We start from the raw sequence: 23,984 nt of genomic DNA, 5'->3' as shown, positions 1-23,984 counted from the left end.
AAACTGGATAAGATCAGTTTTCATTCCAATCCCAAAGAAGGGGAAGGCCAAAGAATGTTCAAACTACTGGATAATTGCACTTATTTCACCTGCTAGCAAGGTTATGCTCAAATTTCCTCAAGCTAGGCTTCAGCAGTACATAAACTGAGAACTTCCAGATATACAAGCTGAGTTTAGAAAAGGCAGAAGAACTAGAGATCAAATTGCCAACATTCATTGGATCACAGAGAAAGCAAGGGAATTCCAGAAAACATCTACTTTTGTTTCACTGACTATGCTAAAGCCTTTAATTGTGTGTATCACAATAAATTGTGGATAACTCTTATTAAAGAGATGGGAATACCAGATCACCTTACCTGCCTCCTGAGAAATCTGTATGCAGGTCAAGAAGCAACAGTTATAACCAGACATGAAACAATGGACTGGTTCTAAATTGGGAAAGGAGTACGTCAAGGCTGTATACTGTTATCCTGCTTATTTAACTTATATGCAGCGTATATCATGCAAAATGCCAGACTGGATGAAGCACAAGCTGGAATCAAGATTGCCAAGAGAAATATCAACAACCTCAGATATGAAGAGGATACCACTCTAAGGACAGACAGTGAAGAAGAACTAAAGAGGCTCTTCATGAGGGTGAAAGAGGAGAGTGAAAAAGATGACTTAAAACTCAACATTCAAAAAACGAAGATCATGGCATCTGGTCTCATCATCTCATGGTAAATAGATGGGGAAACAGTGTAAACAGTGACAAATTTTATTTTCTTGGGCTCCAAAATTACTGTGGATGATGACTGTAGTCATGAAATTAAAAGATGCGTGCTACTTGGAAGAAAAGCTATGACAAACCTAGATAGCACATTTAACAGTAGAGACATGACATTACTTTGCTGACAAAGGTCCATCTAGTCAAAGCTATGGTTTTTCCAGTAGTCACGTATGGATGTGAGAGTTGAACCATAAAGAAGGCTGAGCACCAAAGAATTGATGCTTTTGAAATGTGGTATTGGAGAAGATGGTATTGGAGAAGATTCTTGAGAAACCTTGGACTGCAAGGAGATCAAATCAGTCAATCCTAAAGGAAATCAACTCTGAATATGCATTGGAAGGACTGATATGAAGATGAAGTTCCAATATTTTGGGCACCTGATGTGAAGAGCTGACTCATTGGAAAAGACCCTGATGCTGGGAAAGATTGAAAGCAAAAAGAGAAGGAGGTGGCAGAGGATGAGATGGTTGGATGGCATCACTGACTCAATGGTCATGAATCAGAGCAAACTCCAGAAGGACAGGGGAACCTGCCAGGCTGTGTCCATGGGGTCACAAAGAGTTGAACACAACTTAACGACTGAAAAACACCACAGGAAGATCATCTGAGAATGATGGATGAAAGGCTATTAATTCTAGCTTTAATCTACTTCAGTTTTCTACTGAATATAATCTATGCTCATGCCCCCAAAGTGTGATATTTCTTGCCTCCTGCTACTTTTTAATCTTAATTGCTATCTTTCCCATGAAACCAGGAACCTTCTCGTGATCGTTTGATACTGTCTCTCTCTCTGACACCCTCTCACAGCATTGGATCCCAGTTCATGTTCAGAAAAAAAAATTTTTTTGATCGACAGACTGACTGATCCCTGACTGATCCCTGAAGTGTTTTCCTTCAGTCTTTTTCTTTAAACTTTTATTCAGAAAATTTTAAATGTATGCAAAAATAGACAGGATAATGATTCATCATGTATCCAACACCTGGCTTCAGTCATTGACAATTCATGACCCATCCTCTTACATTCATCCTCAAATGCCCAACCCCCATTATTTTGAAGAAAATCCATCATTTGGTTCACAGTATTTCAATATGTATCTCTGAGAGAGAATGACTGTATAAAAATATATCACTGTCAGATGTCAAAAACTAAAAATAAAGAACTCCTGAAACTCAAATGTTCAGTTAGTGTTCAAGTTTCCAACAGTCTCACATCTTTTTTTCTCTTGAAAGATGCTTTCCCTTGACAGAATCTGTGCGTTGTGATTGATTGAGATCTGTTTTTCTTTTTTTTAACCTATAGGCACCAGCTATTGTTTTTTCCTTGCTTTTCTTTGAAGAAACAGAATCATTTATCCTGAAGAGCAGTGCTTCTCAAACTGTCTGTGGCAGAGACAGTTCTAGGCCTCTAATCAGTCTGGAACTTATACACAGGTGCTGTGCAAAACCAACCCCCCAGACTGCACGCACAGCTCACCAAGAGCAGCGAGGAAGTCCTGGACCAGACTGCGTGCAGACCCACGGACGTCCTCGGACAACAGCCTTGAATGTGACCGCCTCGTCATTTCTCATCACTCACTGTGATGCTTGTACTTGATTTCATTAGGCAGATCTCACCTTGAGTAGCATCGCTATAGAATTTCCCCAGGCTGGATTTTGTTTGTTGCATCCACATGATGAGTAGTTGGAGAAGACTCTTGAGAGTCTCTTAGACTGCAAGGAGATCCAACCAGTCCATCGTAAAGGAGATCAGTCCTGGGTTTCATTGGAAGGACTGATGCTGAAGCTGAAACTCCAATACTCTGGCCACCTGATGCCAAGAGCTGACTCATTTGAAAAGACCCTGATGCTGGGAAAGATTGAGGGCAGGAGGAGAAGGGGACGACAGAGGATGAGATGGTTGGATGGCATCACCGACTCAATGGACATGGATTAGGATGGACTCCGGGAGTTGGTGATGGACAGGGAGGCCTGGCGTGCTGTGGTTCGTGGGATTGCAAACAGTCAGACATGACTGAGCGACTGAACTGAACTGATATAGTTTAATGTGTTTCTCTGTCCTCTGTATTTCTATAAATGTGTTAGATCCAGCAAGTTGAGCCGATACAGGTCCAGTTTTTCTGACAGGACTCTTCACAGGCGGCCTTGTGTTCTCTCGACAGGAGACACGCATGTCTGGCTGCTGCTCCTCCCGTGGTCTGGCGGCCGCGGTGAGCAGGGCCACCACCAGAATCACCAAGTGACTGCCCCCACCACGCCTGAGCAGTCTGAAGGCAGTGCTTTCATTGCTAGTTAGTGATCAGTGACTTTTGGTAACTCCAATATTTCTCTTTAACCCGTGAATCTACAGCTGTGAATTTTTAGATAGCTAGGGACAGGGAAAGCTTTATTATTCTTTTCTTGCTGCTTTCCACATCAACGACATTGCAGCCAGGTATAGTTCTAATAATGTTATTGCATCTCTGACATTTATTTACAACTTCAACTGTCAACTAGTACATGGACAACTTATTTTAAGTTTTTCCATGTGACTATATACCTCTAACACTTGGGTATAGAATTTATGTGTGTATGTGTCTGTCTGTACAAACAAAAACACACATACATAGTTACAGAATTTTAAAAACAAACAAATCATGCATGCTAGTCATACTTTTCAGATTTGCTGCTCTTTACTCATTTTGTCTGTTTAATTCATCAATCTTTGATTGAAGTCATTTAAAACCTACTATCATCATGAACTTTTCAAACTTGGATTTCTTCGGTTTTGGTTTCTGTATTACAGCTATGACGTCAGGCACATTAAAATTCCTAAGTCATAAAGCATCTTGGTCCATGTATTATCCCTCTTTATTCATAGTTACTATTTTTTCCACATATTCTATTTTATCTAATACTAAAAACTGCTTTACCAGCTTTAAGTGTATGCTTCATATACCTTTCTCTTGCCCTTTACTTTCAACCTCTGGTGATTTCGTTTCGGGATTCTCTGATTGAAAAATGTTGAAATTGAAAATTTGAAAAAAAATCTGATAATGGATGTCTTTAAATCAGTAAAGTTAACACATTTAAATTTGTGAATACTGATACATTTCACCTTTTCTGAAACACAAAAGGGTTTTATTCACGACTAATAGATACATAACGTATATCCATTTCTATGCTTATTCTTGTTTCCTTTACCCCACATCTGTCGATTCACCTTTCTTCTTCCTGAAATACACTACACAGTGAATAAAATAACGATTGCCAAGATCATGAAATAACAGGAAAACTTTACAGAATGACAATACAATTTTTTAAATTACATGTGTAGCGTGATTACAATGATGGGAAAAAGAAAACCCCTATTCAGAGAGTAATAAAGTGAAAGAAGGAAAAAAACTCTTTTTGATGTTAAGGTTAGATCAGACTTGGTACCAGCCGAGGCCAGGAACCCACAAAACACCAGTCCTCTCTCCATGACACTGTTCCTGGAACTAAAGCCCTGGCTGGGTCGTGAGCAAGTCCTCCGTGAAAAGCAACCGGATGCGGCAGAACGGCTGACGCTCAGGGTTTACTCTGCCACCAGCTGGCGGGGCGACCCTGGGTGAGTCACTAAACCTGCTGGGGCTTCAGACTTCCATGGCTGCAGTGGAAGTAATCTGCTTCACAGGGTTTTATGATGAGCAGCAAATGAAACAAGGCGTGTGGAACTACCTTACTGTATTGATACATATGTGTACATGTGTGCGTGTAGTCTTTCTGACTACAAGGCAGAACATACAGTCACATCATCCGAAGACAAGCCATGCCTGCCCCCCACAAACCTGGCCTGGACCCCGCAGAAGTGCCATGCCTGCCCCCCACAAACCTGGCCTGGACCCCGCAGAAGTGTGAAACAAGGCGAGGTTAATCCCCTCTCCGCCCGTTTCCCACCTTCTCAGGGAGCCGGGGTTCTCCCTCCACTAAAACACCAGCGTGCGTCTCACAGCCTCCCCTGCCGTCTCCACAGCTTGCAGCCTCACCAACCAGTGGGCACTGGCCTCTCTCATTTTTGTAACGTGATGAACTGGGCTGAGCGCCTGCCACTGTCGTGACCTGGACACCGGCTCCCTGACGTCACACCTCTGCTGGCTCATTAACTGCAGGTGACATTCCATCACTCGGTCATACTCCCCAGACTCTGACCTTTGTGTTTCCTAACAAATCTGCATCCTTATAATAGTTACTACCCTTAACGTAGAAAATAGTCAGCTTTCCCAGGTAGAAAAGTGCTCATCTCAGCAGTTCTGGGATGAAGCATAGGTGGACTTTTGTGCAAAGCCAATACCTATTTCTGCATTTTCACAGATTCTCAGGAAGAGTTGAGCACCCTGAGGCAGTGGTCTCCTACAACGGGACTCATTGAACACAACAAGCGATGATTACTTATCAGCCTAAGGAGCCGACACCATTCCTGCTCATATCCAACAACTCAACGAGCCAACACTGTTTCTGCTCATTCAACAACCCAAGAGCCGACACCGTTCCTGCTCACTCCAACAACATGCTGACCTGATGTTTTGTGGGAGGGACTTTTGTTGATAATTATTCCTCCCGTTTCAGTGAACACGTTTGTAAGAAGCACTAAGGGAGTAATGTAAGATATTTCCGGTGCCTCATTAATTCCATTTGTTTCTTACATAAAAAAAGAGATGGTTTAAAAATATGTTAATGAAAGACAAGTGACATTGCACTCTTTTAGGAAACAGACTCAAGCTTTCAGGAATTTTCGAAAATTGCCAAGAAAAAAAAAAAAAAGGAAGATTCACACAACATGTTAGGATGTCAGCTACCAGATGCAAGGAGTTGGGTGCTTTTGAGAATGACCAGAATATCAGATTTCCCAATCAAAAAGGCTCTCTGAACCCAAACACATACTTTGGGAATAGAACAGTGACGCCCTCTCACAGGGAAAAGCACGTACACCAGCCACAAGTGTTCAGCAGGGGACCCAGAGGAAAAAGCTTGGGGCAAGCAGGCACCTTAGTCTCAGCCGCGAGAGCCCGTGCCCTGGGCTACTAGGAAATTCACCGGTGCCCAACACCACGTCCGGGTAATTAACCTCTGCTCGCTGAGGACTGGAGCGACCTAACCACAGGTCTCAGCCCTGCATCTCCAGCCCTCTGCGATGGAGGGTAAGTGTGAGTCACTGACCACCCACTCATCAGGAGAAACACAGAGACAGGCACGTGAGGACCGGAAGGCAAAAGTCCGACAAGGGGCGGTAAAGGCCAGCCAGTTCCTGCCTCACTAACACAGCACGCTGGCCAGGACGTCCAGGGCCCCGCCTGCACCAAGGACGCCGTCAAGGACGGATGACGCACAGACGCCAAGGAAGCTCCAGGGCCCCGCGCAGCTCTGCTGGGATCAGCCGGGAAACCGCGGCAGCCCTCCCTGAGACCGCAGCTCCAGGGCCCCGCGCAGCTCTGCTGGGATCAGCCGGGAAACCGCGGCAGCCCTCCCTGAGACCGCAGCTCCAGGGCCCCGCGCAGCTCTGCTGGGATCAGCCGGGAAACCGCGGCAGCCCTCCCTGAGACCGCAGCTCCAGGGCCCCGCGCAGCTCTGCTGGGATCAGCCGGGAAACCGCGGCAGCCCTCCCTGAGACCGCAGCTCCAGGGCCCCGCGCAGCTCTGCTGGGATCAGCCGGGAAACCGAGGCAGCCCTCCCTGAGACCGCGCGGGTGCCCCCGCCCCCCACCCCCACCCCGCGGGGGCCGGCTCACCTGGTGGCGAGAGAAGAGGCGCACGGCCTCCAGCTGGTGGAACACGGGGTAGTGCTGGGCGTCGATCTGGTCGCGCCGGTACACGTCGCCCACCACCAGGAAGGCGTCCAGCCCCGCGCGCAGCAGGTCCCACTGGTGCGCCGACGTGTGCGCGCGCAGCATGTGCGTGGCGTTCAGGTAGTAGTTGTCGCCCTTCTTCCGGCTGGGGTGGTCGGCCGGGATGAGCAGGCTGTCGAAGTTCTGCCAGGTGGTGACCACCGGGGAGAGGTCGTCGTACACGGAGAAGAGCGGGGCCCCGGCGCGGCCCGCATACCGCGCGTAGAAGTGCTGCTTCACCCGCTCCTTGAGCAGCCAGAGCGGGTGCTGCGGCTGGTTGTGCAGGTTCCGGCCCACCTTGGACAGGACCTTGCGGGTCAGGTTGCTGTAGTCGTCCCGGGGGTAGGACTTGCCCAGCAGCTCCACCGTGCTGCCCGCGGCTCCCGGGGCGGCCGGCCTCGGGCCCAACGGCTGATGCTCAGGGCCCGGGTAGACGCCGCTGGCCTTCCGGGCCAGGTGGGGACGCACCCGGGTGACTCTCCTGAGAGCCCAGCAGACCATGGCGACAGCTTCCTTCACGGGTTCTGGAAAGAGGACACACACACAGCAGAGTCACCTCTCACCCGTGGAGAGTCGGTCTCCCACCCCCCCCCCACATCAAGAGAATCATAAACATCATGTTTGGATCCCCAGTCTCCAGTTGTCCTTCCCTGGACACTTGAGACAATGAAACTGAAGCAAATGTCCTTTATTCATGTCATGTCATGTCCTGGATCCCTCACATGGAACAAACCTATGGATGTGACAACCTCCTTTTATTCTGACTCTATTCAGGGTCTCATTCCTTAAAGGAAGCCCATGACTGCATCCAACAGGCCCTGAAGGATGGAGGGAGAAAGTCTGAACTGCCATCCCCCCATTCCATCCTCATAATCACCAAGTTCTGCTCACTTCTGCCAAAATGTGACTTCCGGATTAGTTCACTATATTGTAAGATGACATGAACAACACTTTTTTTTTGGATGTTTCAAATAAAATACACCAATTTAGGTAATGGTTATTTTTATGTAATTTTTTTAAAAAATAGAAGTGAAAACTGAAGGAAATATTACACAGAGTGATAGCCCACACCGGTGGACAGCTGGAACTATTTTTATAGATGCAAATCTTTCCTATCCTCACATCTGGTCATGTCACTTCCACTTAATACCCTTGCAGGATCCCATCAATGACACGTCTGTTTGGTAAAAGAGCAGGTTCCCAGTGCACACCACGGGAAACCAGGGGCAGGGCTGCCCTCGCCCGGGGAGAGATGCGGAGCAGCCGGGACACAGAGAGTGGCCAGACCTTTCTCCTAACGCCCAGGATTCAACAAGAGGACCAGACTTCACAGCTGGAGGTCACACGGCAGTCACCACGCACAGGCTGTGTGCATCAAAAATGAGGTGACAAAGAGCCGCAGGAGAGGCCCAAACCCTAAGGTGCTGGGGGCGTTGAGACGACACCAGAGATGTCTGGACGCTCTCGCGGGCCCACGAGCAGGTTTAAACGGACTCGGGGATCTCTGGCATGAAAAGCTTTAGATGTCAAATTTCTACAATGGTAAAGACAATTGCCGTGAACTTAAATCAGCCAAACCCATCTTCTAAAACTTGGCATTGTTACCACTGAGTTACTATCAAGCCCACAGGTCGGTGATTTGATTTCTAGGCTCTAGATACTACCAAGAAAGCACATAACTTCATGATAATAAATGCATTAAAAGGGAACAGCATTGCTCCAAGTGACCATCCAAGGCACGCCAGGGGTGCACCCCGGCATCACAGCCCACCTGGATTACAGAGCTGAGAACACCCAGCTCCGAATTAAATGCCCGTGCACCTGTGAGGTGGCTTACTAGATGCCTGGGCATGGCCCTGGTGTCTGAGACAGCCGTCACGTGGGAAGTTTTCACGGAACCCAGATTTATTCATTTATGGCACTGTTTTGTCAGAGTTGTGGGGGAAAGTGTTTTTGGCTGAGCTTCAGTGGAAATCTGTCTTCCCCTCCACCGTACTCAGTGGCTTGTCACCGCCGCAGATATAAATTTTAAATATGCCCGAGCCGCCTTCTGCATCTCAGCACTCAGTCACGCTGGTGGGCTGTCAGTGACCCGGCTCAGCACCCTTGGGAGACACAAGAAAGCCTCTTCCCTCCAAAGGCGTGTGCTGTCACTACGCTCAGGAGCCTTCTGGGGAAGGTGCTATCACTGCACACAGCCTCTGACTGCGTTGGGCCCTCAGGCTTCTCATAGAAAACAGTACCTATCTCCTAGGAAAAGATCTTGTTCATAATGTACTTAATTCATTTCTGGTACATAGGACACAAGATAAGTTAAACTAAAGGTTAAAAATGGCCCATGAAAGGTTAAAAAAAGAAACAGACTGTTAAAAAAACAGTCACCCACTGAGACAGAGAACACGGGATGAATTCTGGATTTTCCCCAAATGATTTCCATGCGTGTGTCTGCAGCTGGAGCAACCTGGGACGTGCTGAAGTTAAGAACGGGTGACAGAGCCACATTATCATATTCCACATTCATCCAACTTATTTACTGCGCTGGCGGATCTGCTTCTGGCAGAAGAAGAGCAATGTGGCATAACCTCTCCATTAGTGACGTGAAACCCTCCGATGTCTCGCCTCCAGGTTCACGGTCAAACCTCACTGTGGTCCAGAGTCAGTGACAAGCATTGCGTGGTGCTGATTTATCGGCCTCGGTTCCAGCACTAGCAGCTGCAGAAATAGCGGTTTCAAGGCTGAGCTCTTTCAGGTTTTAGGACGTGAAGAATCTGTTAATTCTACTGTGTAATCAGTTTCATTCTATTGTGTAAGGACCGCACACTCGTTCCTCGGGGGACATAAAACCCCATGGTCACCAGGCTCCATTATAGATGTCACAATGTTGAGTAGGCAAATTTCAAAAATACTACTTTTCACAAGAAGCTGAAAAGTAAGGCTGTGAGCAACTTTTGGCAGGAAAGAGCTCTCAAGAGGGGGCCCCTGTTGGTCTTGTCACTAACCTGAAATCAGACACCCGCATGTTCTATTCATCTCCAGCCCAAGCACACCTTTCAGATCTCTGAACCACACAATGCCTATTTGTTCTTTCCATAGATCAGAGGAAAAGAAATGAAGACTAAGTCATTAACAGGTGACCAGATTGCTTCCCTAGCATCCCCTTCAGTAATCGCTCGAACAAACTATGAGAATACGCTAACATCTAAAGAAAAAATCACAAGAAGTCCACAGGCTGGCACACCAGCCTAACCCCCACATCTGAGTGATTAGCTGAGATGACTTCTTCAGTTTTTCCCTTTAAAAACCCTCATGGCAAAAAAAAAAAAAAAACCCTCATGGCTGGGCAGAAAATTCACATACGGCTTTGGAGGGACCCAACCACCTTTCTAGCCTCCCCTTGCCTTCCTTCGGAGAACAAATAACATGTTTCACTTTCTTAGGCACCTATGTGTTAGGGAATGACCTTTGAGTACTTCCAGAAATAGCATTTTCTTTAATTTTGATATATTAATATCGACATATTAACAGGCTCATTGGAATTTTAATTACATGGCAAAAAGTAAATGGGTTCATTTAAAGTGTTTTCACCTCTCTTATCTCACAGGTGATGTTACTCAGAAAGGAACTGTAATAAAATAGTGTAGAGAAATAAAACACATCATGTTATGTTACTATAATTGATGCTTTTGAATTGTGGTGCTGGAGAAGACTCTTGAGAGTCCCTTGGACTTCAAGGAGATCAAACCAGTCCATCCTAAAGGAAATCAACCCTGAATATTCATTGGAAGGACTGATGCTGAAGCTGAAGCTCCAATACTTTGGCCACTTGATGCAAAGAACCAACTCACTGGAAAAGACCCTGATGCTGGGAAAGATTGAAGGCAGGAGGAGAAGGGAGTGACAGAGGATGAGATGGTTGGATGGCATCACCGCCTCAATGGACATGAGTTTGAGCAAGCTCCAGGAGATAATGAAGGACAGGGAAGCCTGACGGGCTACAATCCATGGGGCTGCAAAGAGTCAGACACGAGTGAGCGACGGAACAACTACTATAATGTTAGTAGAAGCTAGTTCTGGATTCAGGAAAATCTGTATCAACATACTTATACATTTTAGAGAAACATACAAGATTGGGTTACAGAATGTTCATATGACCCAAACTGATGGAGTTAAAGAAGCCAAGAACACAGCTGAAACTTTTCAAATAGGGCAAAGATCTTACCAAAGGGTCGCCAGGAACCAGGCAGAGTTCCGTCCCTGGGAGAGGAAAACAGAAGAGAAAGGCCACGAGCAAATGAAGTCTGTCCCCGGGGACAAGGCCACACGTTACCAGGAAAGCTCTACCTGGAGAATAACGGGGGCTATTCGGGGAGGGGTTTTATGCAACACACAAAGAATAAAATCACAGAGAGTCCAGCCTAGATATGCAGAAAGACGAGAAGATACTGTTTGTACAGATTCTGGAATTCACTGGGCAGCAGGAAAACTTATCTCCTGCTGGCTTGGTTGAAGCCAACAGAAATAGAGAGTCACACTTTTCATGCCAAATCAACCTACTGGTAAGTAACTGTCTGTGGACATGGACATCTCTCCCTCTAGCAAATAACCAATATAGGGTCAGGTGGACACTGCGTTTGGATATCATTAACCTGCAGTAGCATGAAACGCCCAGGAGAACGTCTGAACGTCTGAACACAGTTGCAGTAAGAGCATCCCGGACTCCTTCCTTGGGCTCTGTCCGTTTGGACACAATGACTATTTTCCCCCAGATCTGGTGTGCCCAATTCCTAGATGTGATCGTGGGCACTGGTGCAACAACCTTGCTTTTCTACTTCAGGCCCTTTAACACCGGACAGCATGAAGTATATAAACTCTTTCCTCTAAAGATGCACCATCAAGATGTGTTTTTCTGATGGATTCTGGAGCATGTAAGCGGCACAAGGGAAGCCCCCAAGGCAGACAGAGAAGGCTTCAGCACACAGGGGGGTCTGCAGCTCGCAAACACCCGCCACCCTTTACCATTCACAAATGCTCTTCCTCGCCAGAATAAATGAATGCATCCTTACCTCAAATAACTATCTATCCACCATTGGTTTCAGCAACATATTTAAGGTATGGCTTAAAGCCACCAGCAAGAACCTGGCACTGGACTCTGCCGCCTGGGGCGCCTGGCTTCCGCGGGCTGGCAGAGGCCCAGCTGCTCCATAAAGGAGCGCACACTTGTCAAGACAATTACAAAGAGCTTGGCAGCTCGCTCAGAGGGCAGGCCCGAGGAGAGGCAGCGCCCAGGCACGCAGATCAGAGAGCCCCCCACCCCCCGACACCAAGAATGAAATCGGCACCTTGTGTGTAGATAATGTCTTTTATTAAAACTAAGTCTAAGGAGAGAAAAAAAGGAGCAACGAGGGCAGTTCTAAACACAACGGTTATCTGAGTACACAAGGCCGCGTTCCCATTCAGAAGAGATGTCTTTTCATCACTGTAATTCAGCGGAGAAATGACTAGCAATACCATTCTTAGCACATAAATGCCGTGTTTTCAAGAATGAGAGATTGGAAAGTGTTCTGCCATGCTGGAAACTTCTTAATTATTCAAGAAGAGAGGAGTCCTCAAGAGAAAAGTAGCTTGTGATGGACACAGACAAATGGAAAAACACAACTTTTTAATGTTTTTTTTTTTTTTAAAACACACACACACAAATCACTGGACTCAGTTCCAAGAGAAATCAGTTTTACTGTCACAAGTCAAAAGGTGAAAATCTGTAATTAAACGAATACATGAGGGAATGACTGCAGACAAAAGACCCTGCAAAATTAATTTAAACCCTGGTTAATAAGTATCTAAAGATGTCACCATGTTTGGAATGGCAGTTGAATTCCCAACCACTCTTTCACAAATTTTCACTTGAGAAAAATATCAGTTAAAATTAAGTTCATGTTACTAGTACCCATTAGTATGAATAGTTTCTTAAATATGCCAGGGGAAAAAAATTCTTCACAATGCATATAAAAAATAACACACACTGTAAAACAAATATACCAAATTCATCCTTAATGCTCTTCAGAGTCTTATCACAGTCGAATGAAACATCAAAACTGCTAGTTAATCTCAACTTCGGCCAATCAACTAGCCATCATTTATTTTTGTCTTTAATGAAAGGTGTTTACAGTAGTCCCACATGATACACATTTAGAGAGTGACAGCATAACTCATTACCCACTAAACGCAGCGTTCAAATAAAACGCGATAACCCTTCATGTACAGAACAGCCTTAAAACAAAAAATACTCTGCTAATGAAAAAGACTAACGGTTCACCCAGAAATAATTAGCAAGCCGAATGGCTATGGCAAGTAAAATTAACACTTGTTTTAAATCAACTCACTAAACTGCATATTAAAAACTATTTTAGGTAATTAGAAATAATACTGTTACACAGAAGACATGGCCTCCAGGTTCAAAATCCTTCTCTCCTAAATATTCTAAATAAACTGATTTCATCTAAGATCCTCCAAACAAAGTCGCTGCATACAAAATCCTGGAGTCTTGGCTAGAGTGGAGCAAAGAGTCTTTGCCAGTTCTTAGCTCCATAATTACTTTTTTTGGTCTGCTTCTGTGTTTATTTTTTTAATTTTGCTTTTAATTGGAGGATAATTATGCTACAACCTTGTGTTGGTTTCTGCCAGACGTCAACATGAACCAGCCGTAGGTGGACACATGTCCCCTCCCTCCGGAACCTCCCTCCCACCTCCCTGCCCAGCCTGCCCCTCGAGGCTGTCACAGAGCACCAACTTTGGGCTCCTGTGTCACGCAGCGAATTCCCACTGGCCGTCTACTTTACACATGGTAACGCTTATGTTTCAATGCTGCTAATCTCTCAAATCATCCCACCTTCTCTCTCCCCCGCTGGATTTACTTTTTTATATTTTCCTGAAGTATAGCTGATAGCACTGCAATTATCAGGTAGACACCAACAGCCGGAAACATTTCTCTACCTACAAATGGTGACTCAGTGTCGCCTCTTCTCTGAAGCCTTTTCTTTCTTCCTCTCTTTCTATCGATCCTCTTGGCAGCACCATGACAGCCAGCCACTGCTGGGCTGGCCAGTGCGGTCCTCCTGACTGGAAGGAGCACCACATTCAGGGCCAGGCTGACCTGACTCCTGCCTGGTCCCAGGCTGTCCCTGACGTTCCCATTGCTCGTCCTCTCCTGATAAATGCCAGCCAACCTCACTTTTTGCAATAGACACAGTCCTGGTGAGTTCCTTATGAGTTTTCTTTTCAAACCAAAACAGTTTCCTGTTGACATGGTCCATAACTCCAGAGATGCTCCACCTCTGTGACACCAGGTCTTATCCTTCATACTCTGCCCACACAGAACTGACCCATCCCTTCTTTCTTCCTGAGAAGCCCACGAAACCCTCACTGCGCCCACCCATCAGGAAGCTGGCCCATCTCTTGGATTTTTAAGCTCCTGGAGGAACAGGATGATGTTTCTTTCTGTCCTTTAAAAAGAACCTCTTCCCAAGTCAAAGGAGTAACCCCCACTGGGAATGCCCATGTTAGGTATTTCCGAATTGCTGTTTCACTGAGAAGAGACACCATCCGTTAACTCACAGTGATACCGCAAATGCTTCCTCCTCTCCCTACAGCAGGCCTCATGAAAATAGCCAAAGCACAGCACTGAGGCTTCTCAGCAAGTCGTTCATAAGGACGCAAATCATGCAGCACTCCTTAATTCTAATTCCCACACCTGCTAGATCATGCCTGAACACTGCATCGAGATGAAGAGTGAAACTGAGGTCCACATCTCAGCTTCCGTCCGCCCTGAGCAGCCCCAACCAGTCCTGATCATCCTGGGCTCTCTGCTAAACCCCCTGGAAACACAGTTCTGCATTTTTCTGTAAGTTTTAAGGATTAGCTAGTACATGAAAGCATTTAACTCAAATTGCAAGATATCTGAATCGTGAAAACAATGAAAAGAATACAGTCAATTCCCGTTACTCACAGCAGTTCTGATCCAGAACATCTCTGAGTGCACGGAATCAGTGGACACTGAACCTCTGCTCCTTGGGAAAATACAGGGCCAGTTTGTGTCCCTGAGGCCAATTTTCAGGATTGTGGCAGCTTATGTCTTAGCTACAGGCTGGTCAGCATGTAGCTGACTCCTTCCACCTGGTGGGGGTTTCAGTATCCACAGGACAGCTCCCAGGGTATGGATCAGGATGTTATCTATAGCCCGGGAAGAGGAACTCAAGCTCCTTGACACTGCTCGATGACTAAACTATTATTATTTGGTCTCCTTTGACTGTTTTCCTTTGCTTCTGCATTGTCTCATGTCTCTTATTCTTTGCCTAAAGCTTGTCCACAGACAAAAAGCAGGCTGAGGACCTGGGGGGAAAAGGACCATGGGGTCCTCCTCTGTTTCACAATGATGCAAAACACACACACACGAACAGAAAAGCATCGCTGGGGTGGTGACGAGTTTTCCCTACATGAGCACCGTGAGCCTGACTGAGGAACAAAGCCCTATTCCCTTTTCTTGGGAATGGCTCAGAAAAACACGCAGAGCGGTGCCTCCTGTGCCCGCTCAGAGAAGTGGACACCAGAAAGGACCCTGAAGACCGGCTGGTTACACGTGCTCCCTCTCCAGACGAGAGGCCTGGGTCCAGCGGGAGGAGACTCCCAGCTCATGCCGGGGCCAGCGGGAGGCGGGCCCGGCCTCGGGGCCACGGCTCACTCTTCCACGTGGCCACGTCCCGCCATGGTCCCAGCACCCTGGAGACTCTTTAATGAGATTTCCTGGTTGTTTTGATGACAAGGTATTTGAAAAATAAGGTCTGTGCTTCACAGGACCACACGCTCCAGGAACAGAAGCGCGTTTTCTTCCCTGGCTGCCTGTGAAGGGTAATAGGCCTATTTTCCGATTGTGACATTTATTTGAAATTCAGATTCTATTGTATAACCTAATACGAGCTGTGAAGATAATTAATATAAATGTGAAAATCTCAGGGTGAAGCAGGAGACGGGAGGAGAAGGAACATTCTTAAAGTTCAAGCAGCTCTCCTGTGCTGCTTTAGGCATTTAACTGTCTGCCTGTCTCAAACACAAAATTCAAGCATGATGCTGAATTCCTCTCCTCTCCGCTTCCCCATCACCTGTTCTGAACACAGAACACATGGGCCTGTCTGCGCCAGTGTGTCTGAGGCGCTGCAGGCACGCTGCAACTGAAAGGAACCCCACGCTGACCTTGCAGTGGAGAGGTCAAGGTGCCCCCTCACTTAACAGATTACATTTGTTTAATTGACACCGCCCCTGATGAACATACTCGTGTAAATTAGCAGTTTTGCAACCTCGGCAGTCCTGGGTCTTTCTTTGCTATTGTTCAGGTGCTAAGTCATGTCTGACTCTTTGCGACCCCATGGACTGCAGCACGCCAGGCCTTCCTGTCCATCACCAACTCCCAGAGTTTACTCAAACTCATGTCCATCGAGTCAGTGATGTCATCTAGCCATCTCATCCTCTGTCGTCCCCTTCTCCTCCTGCCTTCAATCTTTCCCAGCATCAGGGTCTTTTCCAATGAGTCAGTTCTTCACATCAGGTGGCCAAAGTACTGGAGCTTCAGCTTTAGCATCCGTCCTTCCAATGAGTATTCAGAGCTGATCTCCTTTAGGATGGACTGGTTGGATCTCCTTACAGTCCAAGGGACTCTCAGAGGTCTTCTCCAGCACAATTCTAAAGCATCAATTCTTCAGCACTCAGCCTTCTTTATGATCCAACTCTCACATCCATACATGACTACTGGAAAAACCACAGCTTTTCTGCTATCTTTAAAATATCAAAATAGCAATTTGCCTTATAGATTTTCCACCTTTACAACAGATCAAAGAGAAGAATGTCTAAAAGTTGCTCATTGCTTTACTAATACCTCTTTGCAAAAGGCCTGGTGGAAGAACAGATGAAAAGAGTAATCATGACACTACTATGACTAGTATTTCTTGAGTCACTGAGCCCTTCACAGATACCACCTCATCTAGTCACCAGCAGAATTCAAGATTGATATTTTATAGAAAAGGAAAATGAGGGCTGTACAAACACACACAAAACAGGGGTCCTGGTGAGAGCCAGAGCCCAGATCGAACCCAAAGCCCGTTGTCGTTCACATCAGGAGGCCAAAGTATTGGAGCTTCAGCATCATTCCTTCCAGTGAATATTCAGGGTTGGTTTCCTTTAGGGTTGACTGGTTAGATCTCCTTGCTGGCCAAGGAACTCTCAAGAGTCTTCTCTAGCACCACAGTTCGAGAGGATCAGTTCTTCGGTGCTCAGCTTTCTTTATGGTCCAACTCTCCAACTTTAAAAATGATCCCCAGGACTTCCCCGGTCCAGTGGTTTAGACTCCAACCTTCCAATTCAAGGGGTGAGGGTTTGATCCTTGGTCGGGGAACTAAGACCCCACATGCCACACAGCATGACCAAGAAAATATAAAAATAAAATAAAGTACACTAAAAAATTAAAAAAAAATAATCCCCATGTTCATTTGAAAAATTAAAACAAGTGACAGAAGCTAGTAATTTTTTGAAAAACTAATAGGAAAACAATAATAATAAAAACTGGTGCAAGAACTGACAAATACATTTGGAGATATCTAAAAACTTAATATATGTTCTCATTAATCAAGATAGAAATGGCTCATATAAGAAACAGTGTTAAGAAACTAAGTATTTGGGAGAAAAATGATCTGATCTTCACTTCATCTGACATGACAAAATAAGACGAAAGTTCTATAATGTTTTAAAAGTTTTTTTTTTTTAAGAAAACAGAAGAAATATGAGTAACTCTTCAACTGATCTGGGGTTAGGAATGAATGTTTAACAACAAGTAAATAAAAGAAACAAATGATACATATATTTGACCCATGAAAATGTAAGACTTTGTGTATGTGTGTGTGCGCTTACTCACTAGTGTCCAACTCTCTGTGACCCCAGGGACCACAGCCCGCCAGGCTCCTCTGTCCATGGGATTTTTCAGGCAAGAATACAGAGCAGGTTGCCAGGTTGCCAAGTTCTCCGGGGGAACTTCCTGATCCAGGAATCGAACCCGAGTGTCCTGTGTCTCCTGCATTGTAGGTGGATTCTTGACCCACTGAGCCATCTTTGGATGTTTACAAATATCAAAAAATTTGAAAGGTTAAAAAACAGTTGGGAAACATTTCTGCATGGAGTGACAGAGTCAGCCACTGTTTACTTGAGCTCTTTGAAATGCTGACGGTCTTTTCGAGTCTGACACCACATAAATAGCTCTGCGCATCATTTTAAATACAGATCTGGGAAACACGAGCATATATTTTATTTCAAAAACAAATCTGGGCTTTTGAAACAGTTTATTTGCCCACAGATTTATGAGATGCCATACATGTGAAGAAATATCTTTGGTTTTAGAAACACTTTGAAGGCTCCCAGCTTCCAGTTACACAGGAATGAAATAAAGTCTCTCTGACTTTTAAAAACCATCAAATGCCAGATCTTTGTTCTTTCAGAGAAAAAGCCCGTCTTATTTTATAACTCTAGAATGATATATAATATTTAGAACTAAGATATTTTTTCCTCCACTATGAGCCTTCTTACTAAGAACTACCTTATCTTTTGGGTTGTTTTAATCTCAAAGGAAATAGTATCTGATAAATAATGTCAATTGAAAAAATGCACCTGAGAGTCATGCGTTTTTATTTGGGGCAAAATGAGCCCAGGAGACAGCCTCTCACGACAGATCTGAGAAGCTGCTCCAAAGAGATGGGGGAGGGCAGTCAGTATGTACGTAATTCTGGTAAAGGGGGGTACATGCAATGAAGCATATTTTTGCAGAACATTACTGCTAGTCACGGGGCTTCCCAGGTGGCGCTAGTGGTAAAGAACCTGCCTGCCAAAGCAGGAGATGTAAGAAATGAAGGTTCAATCCCTGGGTTGGAAGATCCCCTGAAGGGAAGGGGCAGAGCAATCCACTCCAGTATTCTTGCCTGGGAAATTCTATGGACAAAGGAGTCTGGTGGGCTACAGCCCACTGGGTCACAAAGAGTGGGACACGACTGATGTGACTTAGCATGCACGCACACTCTGCTAGTCATGAGGGACAGGTGTCTGCAGTCGGGATTTTAGTGCTTTTCTAGATATAGAGTTGCAAGAACTGGGCTCATACAATCTTCTCCTGAAAATATCTAACTATCTGAAGGCCTGTTCTTCCAGTTTTTCCCGGAGCACAGAATGCCTCGTTCCTGATCGTCACCCTGCACTTCTTTCAGGGGCTGTTGAAGGTTAGCGGCTACCGAGGCCAGTGACTGCATTCCTACAGAACTGGATGGTAAGTGCCAATTTTTACTCGGCAATAAAAATAAAATGATACAGGGGAAAAGGGTGAAAGTGAATGGTTCGATTACATCTATGCCTCTGTAATTTTTCCTGTTAAGTCGAGTCAGACTCTTTTGGACTGCAGACTGTCAGACTCCTCTGTCCATGAGATTCTCCAGGCAAGAATATTGGAGTGGGTTGTCATTTCCTCCTCCAGGGGATCTTCCCCACCCAGGGATCGATCCCACATCACTTACATCTCCTGCACTGGCAGGCTAGTTCTTTACCACTGAGCTATTTGGAAAGCCCCTGTGTTTATACACCAAATGTTAAGTTTTTTTAACTTTCTATTTTGTTATATATATTTTCTTTGATGAATGACCACACAATTTCTCCATAAACTTAAATCTCTGATGGCAAGAGTGAAAAACTAATTCATGATGCCTCTACACACCGAATCACCTAATGCAACTGTATGTCGCCTAACAGCACTGCTGAAATATTATAGAAAAATGATTTATTTGCAATTTCTAATTGGTCAAAAACACGTTAATTTTCAGCTAAGAATATCTGTTCAAAAGAAGGAACATTTGAAATCGTTTCTATCTGAATGACATCTGTGCATTTAATTAAATCATTTATGGATTTTTTTTAATATTGGTAAAAAAAAAACTAACATCATTACCTAACTGCAAGACACAAAGATTAAAAACACATCTCTTAATGGTCTTATGAGCACAGCCCACCAAACCACAAAGCCACAAAACTCAGAAGAAGAAACGTGGACCAACATGCACCATGCTCTGTCCATGGACCATGGACAAAGCACCACCATAGTCGCCCACGGATCACCGGGGATCTCTTCTCCGTGTCGTCCCCACCTCCCCTCAGCAGGGTTTCCCGGAGAAAACCTGTCCCTCTCTTAGGCCTTGGTTGTCACAGAGGGTAGGGTGGAGCAGAACTGAAGTGGACAAGGAAGCCGCAAGCGTGCGAGTCACTGACAGTCACCCGAGGTGAGGACGCAGAACTGCAAGCAGGAATTCCGACAAGCACATGTGACAGTCACTCACGCTGGGGACCAGGGCTCTCACAGGTCAGAGGCCCCAGCAGACGGTCACGTGCCTGAGAAGCCAGATCCCATCCCAGCAGCTTCACGGAAAGCACGAACCTGTGATGGACATCCTCAGATGGAAGCATCAGACCCTAACCTTAGAGTCAGAAAGCCTGCGCCTCGAAACCAGGCTTGGACACCCCGGGAGCTCGATGGTGGTGGGCGAGGATCCACACCACAAGGGAGCACGGCTCATCTGTCAAGGCTACGAAGTTTGACTCAGTAATTGCTTTTTCCCTGGGGAGACACATACAGCTTTTAATTGTTTTCCCTGCTATTAAGTGATTCACGATTACTTTATGTTAAAAAAAATAAACATGAAAATGCAGACAAGAACAAGGGAAAATATTACTTCTTAACTTTATCTTTTAAACCAAAGCACCAGAACTATGAACTATTTCATACTTCCGACCATCTCTTTGTGAGGACCCAGATCCCCAGGTGAGGCTGAGCAGGGGGATGGGACATCCACTGTTCTTCACCACCAGGACTTCCTAGTGTAAAGTTCTGGCGTCCTCACCCAATTCCACCGTCTCCACCACGGCCCCCACTCAGCTTCATTTACTGAAGACACGCTGTTAGATCCGGAACTATGCTAAGCTCTTTACACACATTATCTCACCTACTGTTCTTAAGTCAATAGACTTGGGAATAAGTCTGTACTATCAGACTTTTAAAAAATTAATCTAATATTTTTCATGGAAAAATTATAATAATAATATTGAAATGTTATGAAAGGGTAAGCAGTGAAGAGTAAATTCCACTGCCTCCCCGACCTCCCTATAAGCAAGTTTCCACACTGTAGAGCTGTATGCACCCACACTCACACACATGCCCCCCTGCAGACTTAACTTTACACAAATGTTAGCATCTGTTCTGCACCTTATTCTTGTCAGTGAAGATTCCCAGGGAAGGTGATTGTGGATCTATTTCACTCTTTTACCCGGTGTAGTCTTTCATCATACGAGTGTCTCACAGTATAATTAGCCATTTCCCTATTGAACATTTAACTTTTTCCAATATTTTGCTAAAATAAGTAAATCTATTAAGAATGCCCTTGTACACATGTGGTTGCATATACATAACAGCATTTTTAGGACAAACTCCTAAAAGCTTGACTGCAAGGTCAAACGGTTTACACGTCTTGAACAGAGAGGGCCGATCGGGTCTCCCAGCGGGAGCGCCCTGGCTGGCAGCCCCACAAGTGATGTGCAAGTGCCAGACCCCTGTGCCCCTCGTGACACGGTCCCTGACCAATCCCTATGCTGCCAGCGAGTTTACTGAAGTGAGGTCACACTGAATCATTTGTAAAGGGGTTTCTTTTTAACTCCCACTTTGTGTAAAATACTGTTGTTCAAATCATCATCCCCGACATCAAAGACCTTAAAATATATGAAGCTGGAGCACCTCGGTATTGAGTTACACAGAGAAACATGCTGACAAGGGAGTGCATCGTTGACGAGAGGACGGCCAGAGTCCCGCAGAGGTGCAGGAGGAGGGGCCAACCCAGAGAATGAGGGGCGTGCGTCCACGGAAGAGGCGAGGCCCCGAGGGCACGGTCAGTGATGGACACCTTAAGTCTGAAGAGCCTCAAAGGACCAGGGAAGGCACCGCAGAGGGTGCAGACCGGATGAGCACAGGCCGAGCTCAAAGTCACACCAGACGCGTAGGTGCTATGCTGCTGGTCTGACGGCTCGCGAGGCACAGCTCAAGATACTAAGTGGCCAAGTCAGCAAGTGACCCCACGGACTGCAGCCCACCAGGCTCCTCTGTCCGTGGGATTCTCCAGGCAAGGACACTGGAGTGGGTTGCCATTCCCTTCTCCAGGGCATCTTCCCCACCCAGGGATCAAACCCCGGTCTCCCAGGTTGCAGGAGTATTTTTTCTACCATCTGAACCACCAGGAAAGCCCCCACGTGAAGAAAAACAGTAGCCAAACAGCACAGCTTCACAAGTGACAGCTGAGAATAAGAATTTCTAAAAATCAATTATAAGCAGAGACCAGCAATGCAGTCTTCTCTAGACGATGAGATCCTTGGAAAAAGGCTCAACGCCTAGGGAGGCCCGACTCCCCTCACACATCCTGTAGACTCACCCTCGGATCCTCGTGAAACACCTACTTAACAAGATCGTGCTGCTCAAGGTAACTAGATCGAGAGCAACGCTACAGCTTCCCCACGTCGTGTTCTGTAACCTTCTGATAACTGCAGCTTAGTCTTTGCAAGACAGACACCAACAGAAACAAGAGCTTTGAAAGAAAAAGTCCTGGGTTCATATTCTAAACCCATCTTAACTAGCAAGTCATTTGATCTTTTTCTTTTTTGCATTTGATCTCTTTAAACCACAGCTTTGTCATCTGCAAAACGGTTATAAATACTATGCAGACAAAGTGAGATAACAGTATATAGACATACAAACATATATATATATATGTAAACACATGGAATCTAGGAGGGTGCCTGGCAGACAGCGCGTGAGTTCTACACACCAATTGCTTTCTTCTCCTTTCCCGCCTATTTAAGTAAAATCAAAGTATCTAGCCTTGGGACTGCCTGGTGGTTCCAGCGGTTCAGATTCTGAGTTTCCACTACAGAGGTTGTGGGTTTGATCCCTGGTCGGGGAGCTAAGATCCCGCGTGCAGTGTGGTGTAACCTAAAATAAAAAAATATATAGCATCACTTAAATCTTGCTTCTTCACAGGCACATGGTTTAGTTTCCTTTCATTTCACTGACAGAATTCCATCAAAACAGCATAAAAAAGTATTTGGTGAAAGAAAATGCCTAGACAATTAAAAAAGTAAAACGGTACATTTTTAGAAGTTATTGATACCAAAAAAAAAAAGGTGTTTTGAATTAAATTTTAAAAATCATATCAGAAACTCAATGTTAGTACAGAATTCTTCATTTGGCCTATAATCGTGAGAGCCGAGTCAACTCAGAACTAGTCACTTTGCTGAATGAAAGCAAGAGTCTAGATCTGCTGTCAGCGCTGAACCACTGTGGTCTTTCTCCCTTGTAACAACGGGGATCACCTTTCCCCGGGGGCATTGACGCCCCTGCCAGTCACGCTAGGGGCTCAGGCACCATCTCAGGGCAGGACGCGGATAAACCGTGTTGAAATCACGTGACAGCGCCCTTGTTGTCTTCACTTCCTCTCCGACCCTAAAGCATCTTACACCCAGTGGAACACAGGTGCGTGCCCGTCAGCTGCAAGGAGAGGAGGGCGCTCTGGGAGAGCATGTGTTTAAACGAAGCCCTGCTGGGCTCATCTGAGGAGCCCAGCTACTTTCGGTCCATCAGTTATCAAAACCCGCCAGAAACTGCTAGGGGAGCGTCTTCCAAACTCACAAACATAAATCTGCACGCTTCCTAACATTCCACACGTCCCAATTAGCCTTTCATGCTCCGCTCGTTTCTACTTTGTAACTGTAAACTTCTTCCTATTGATTCTCAGCACTTCATGTATTGGCAGGAAACCTCTACCAACCTAATATAAAGTCATGCATTTATGCAGAGCTTTTAATTAAGTCCTTCTGGAACCCCCTCGGCATCCTGATGAGGAACAGGCAGCACCCTCCTCGGGGGTTGGGGGGGTGGTGGTGCAGAGTTTTCTGTGCCTTCCCAGACCCCGCCCAGGGCTCACGGCACCCTGAGTGCCCAGGGTCCCTCGGTCACCGGAGCAAAGCAGCCCTGGGCTTGATTTCCGGCTCCTGAACTTCCCAAACCTAACCTGGAAGTCATGCTACCTCTCAGGACTTTAATTTCTTCTCTGAAAAATGGGGGTGAGGAATACCCATTTCACAGTTTCTGTGAAAACTAGAAATAACGTAAGATCACTGCGGAAGAGCTGGCACATAAGTGCTGATGAACGTGATTTTCACTGACCCACCCAGACATCCTGACACTAGTTACAGAGGAAGAGCGGACAA

At 45.8% G+C, this 23,984-nt stretch overlaps 1 protein-coding gene across 6 annotated transcripts in view; it reads right to left on the bottom strand.

The window, feature by feature from the left end:
• Positions 1–23,984, bottom strand: part of FARS2 (phenylalanyl-tRNA synthetase 2, mitochondrial) — a 289,442-nt gene that overhangs the window by 234,494 nt on the left and 30,964 nt on the right. For 5 of the 6 annotated variants that reach the window (XM_043450463.1, XM_043450460.1, XM_043450462.1 and 2 more), the window contains one exon: positions 6,513–7,132. In XM_043450463.1, the coding sequence (XP_043306398.1) occupies positions 6,513–7,109 (597 nt within the window). In that variant the 5' untranslated portion in view covers positions 7,110–7,132. Of the gene's footprint in view, positions 1–6,512; positions 7,133–10,827; positions 10,863–23,984 lie in introns of all 6 variants that reach the window. The other variant, XM_043450461.1, reaches the window with a different exon arrangement.

Source organism: Cervus canadensis, chromosome 28, assembly GCF_019320065.1.
Source record: "Cervus canadensis isolate Bull #8, Minnesota chromosome 28, ASM1932006v1, whole genome shotgun sequence".
In the NCBI taxonomy this organism is placed as follows: domain Eukaryota; kingdom Metazoa; phylum Chordata; class Mammalia; order Artiodactyla; family Cervidae; genus Cervus; species Cervus canadensis.
The sequence above is the reverse complement of the archived record's forward strand: the minus strand, read 5'-3'. Positions and strand labels throughout refer to the sequence as shown.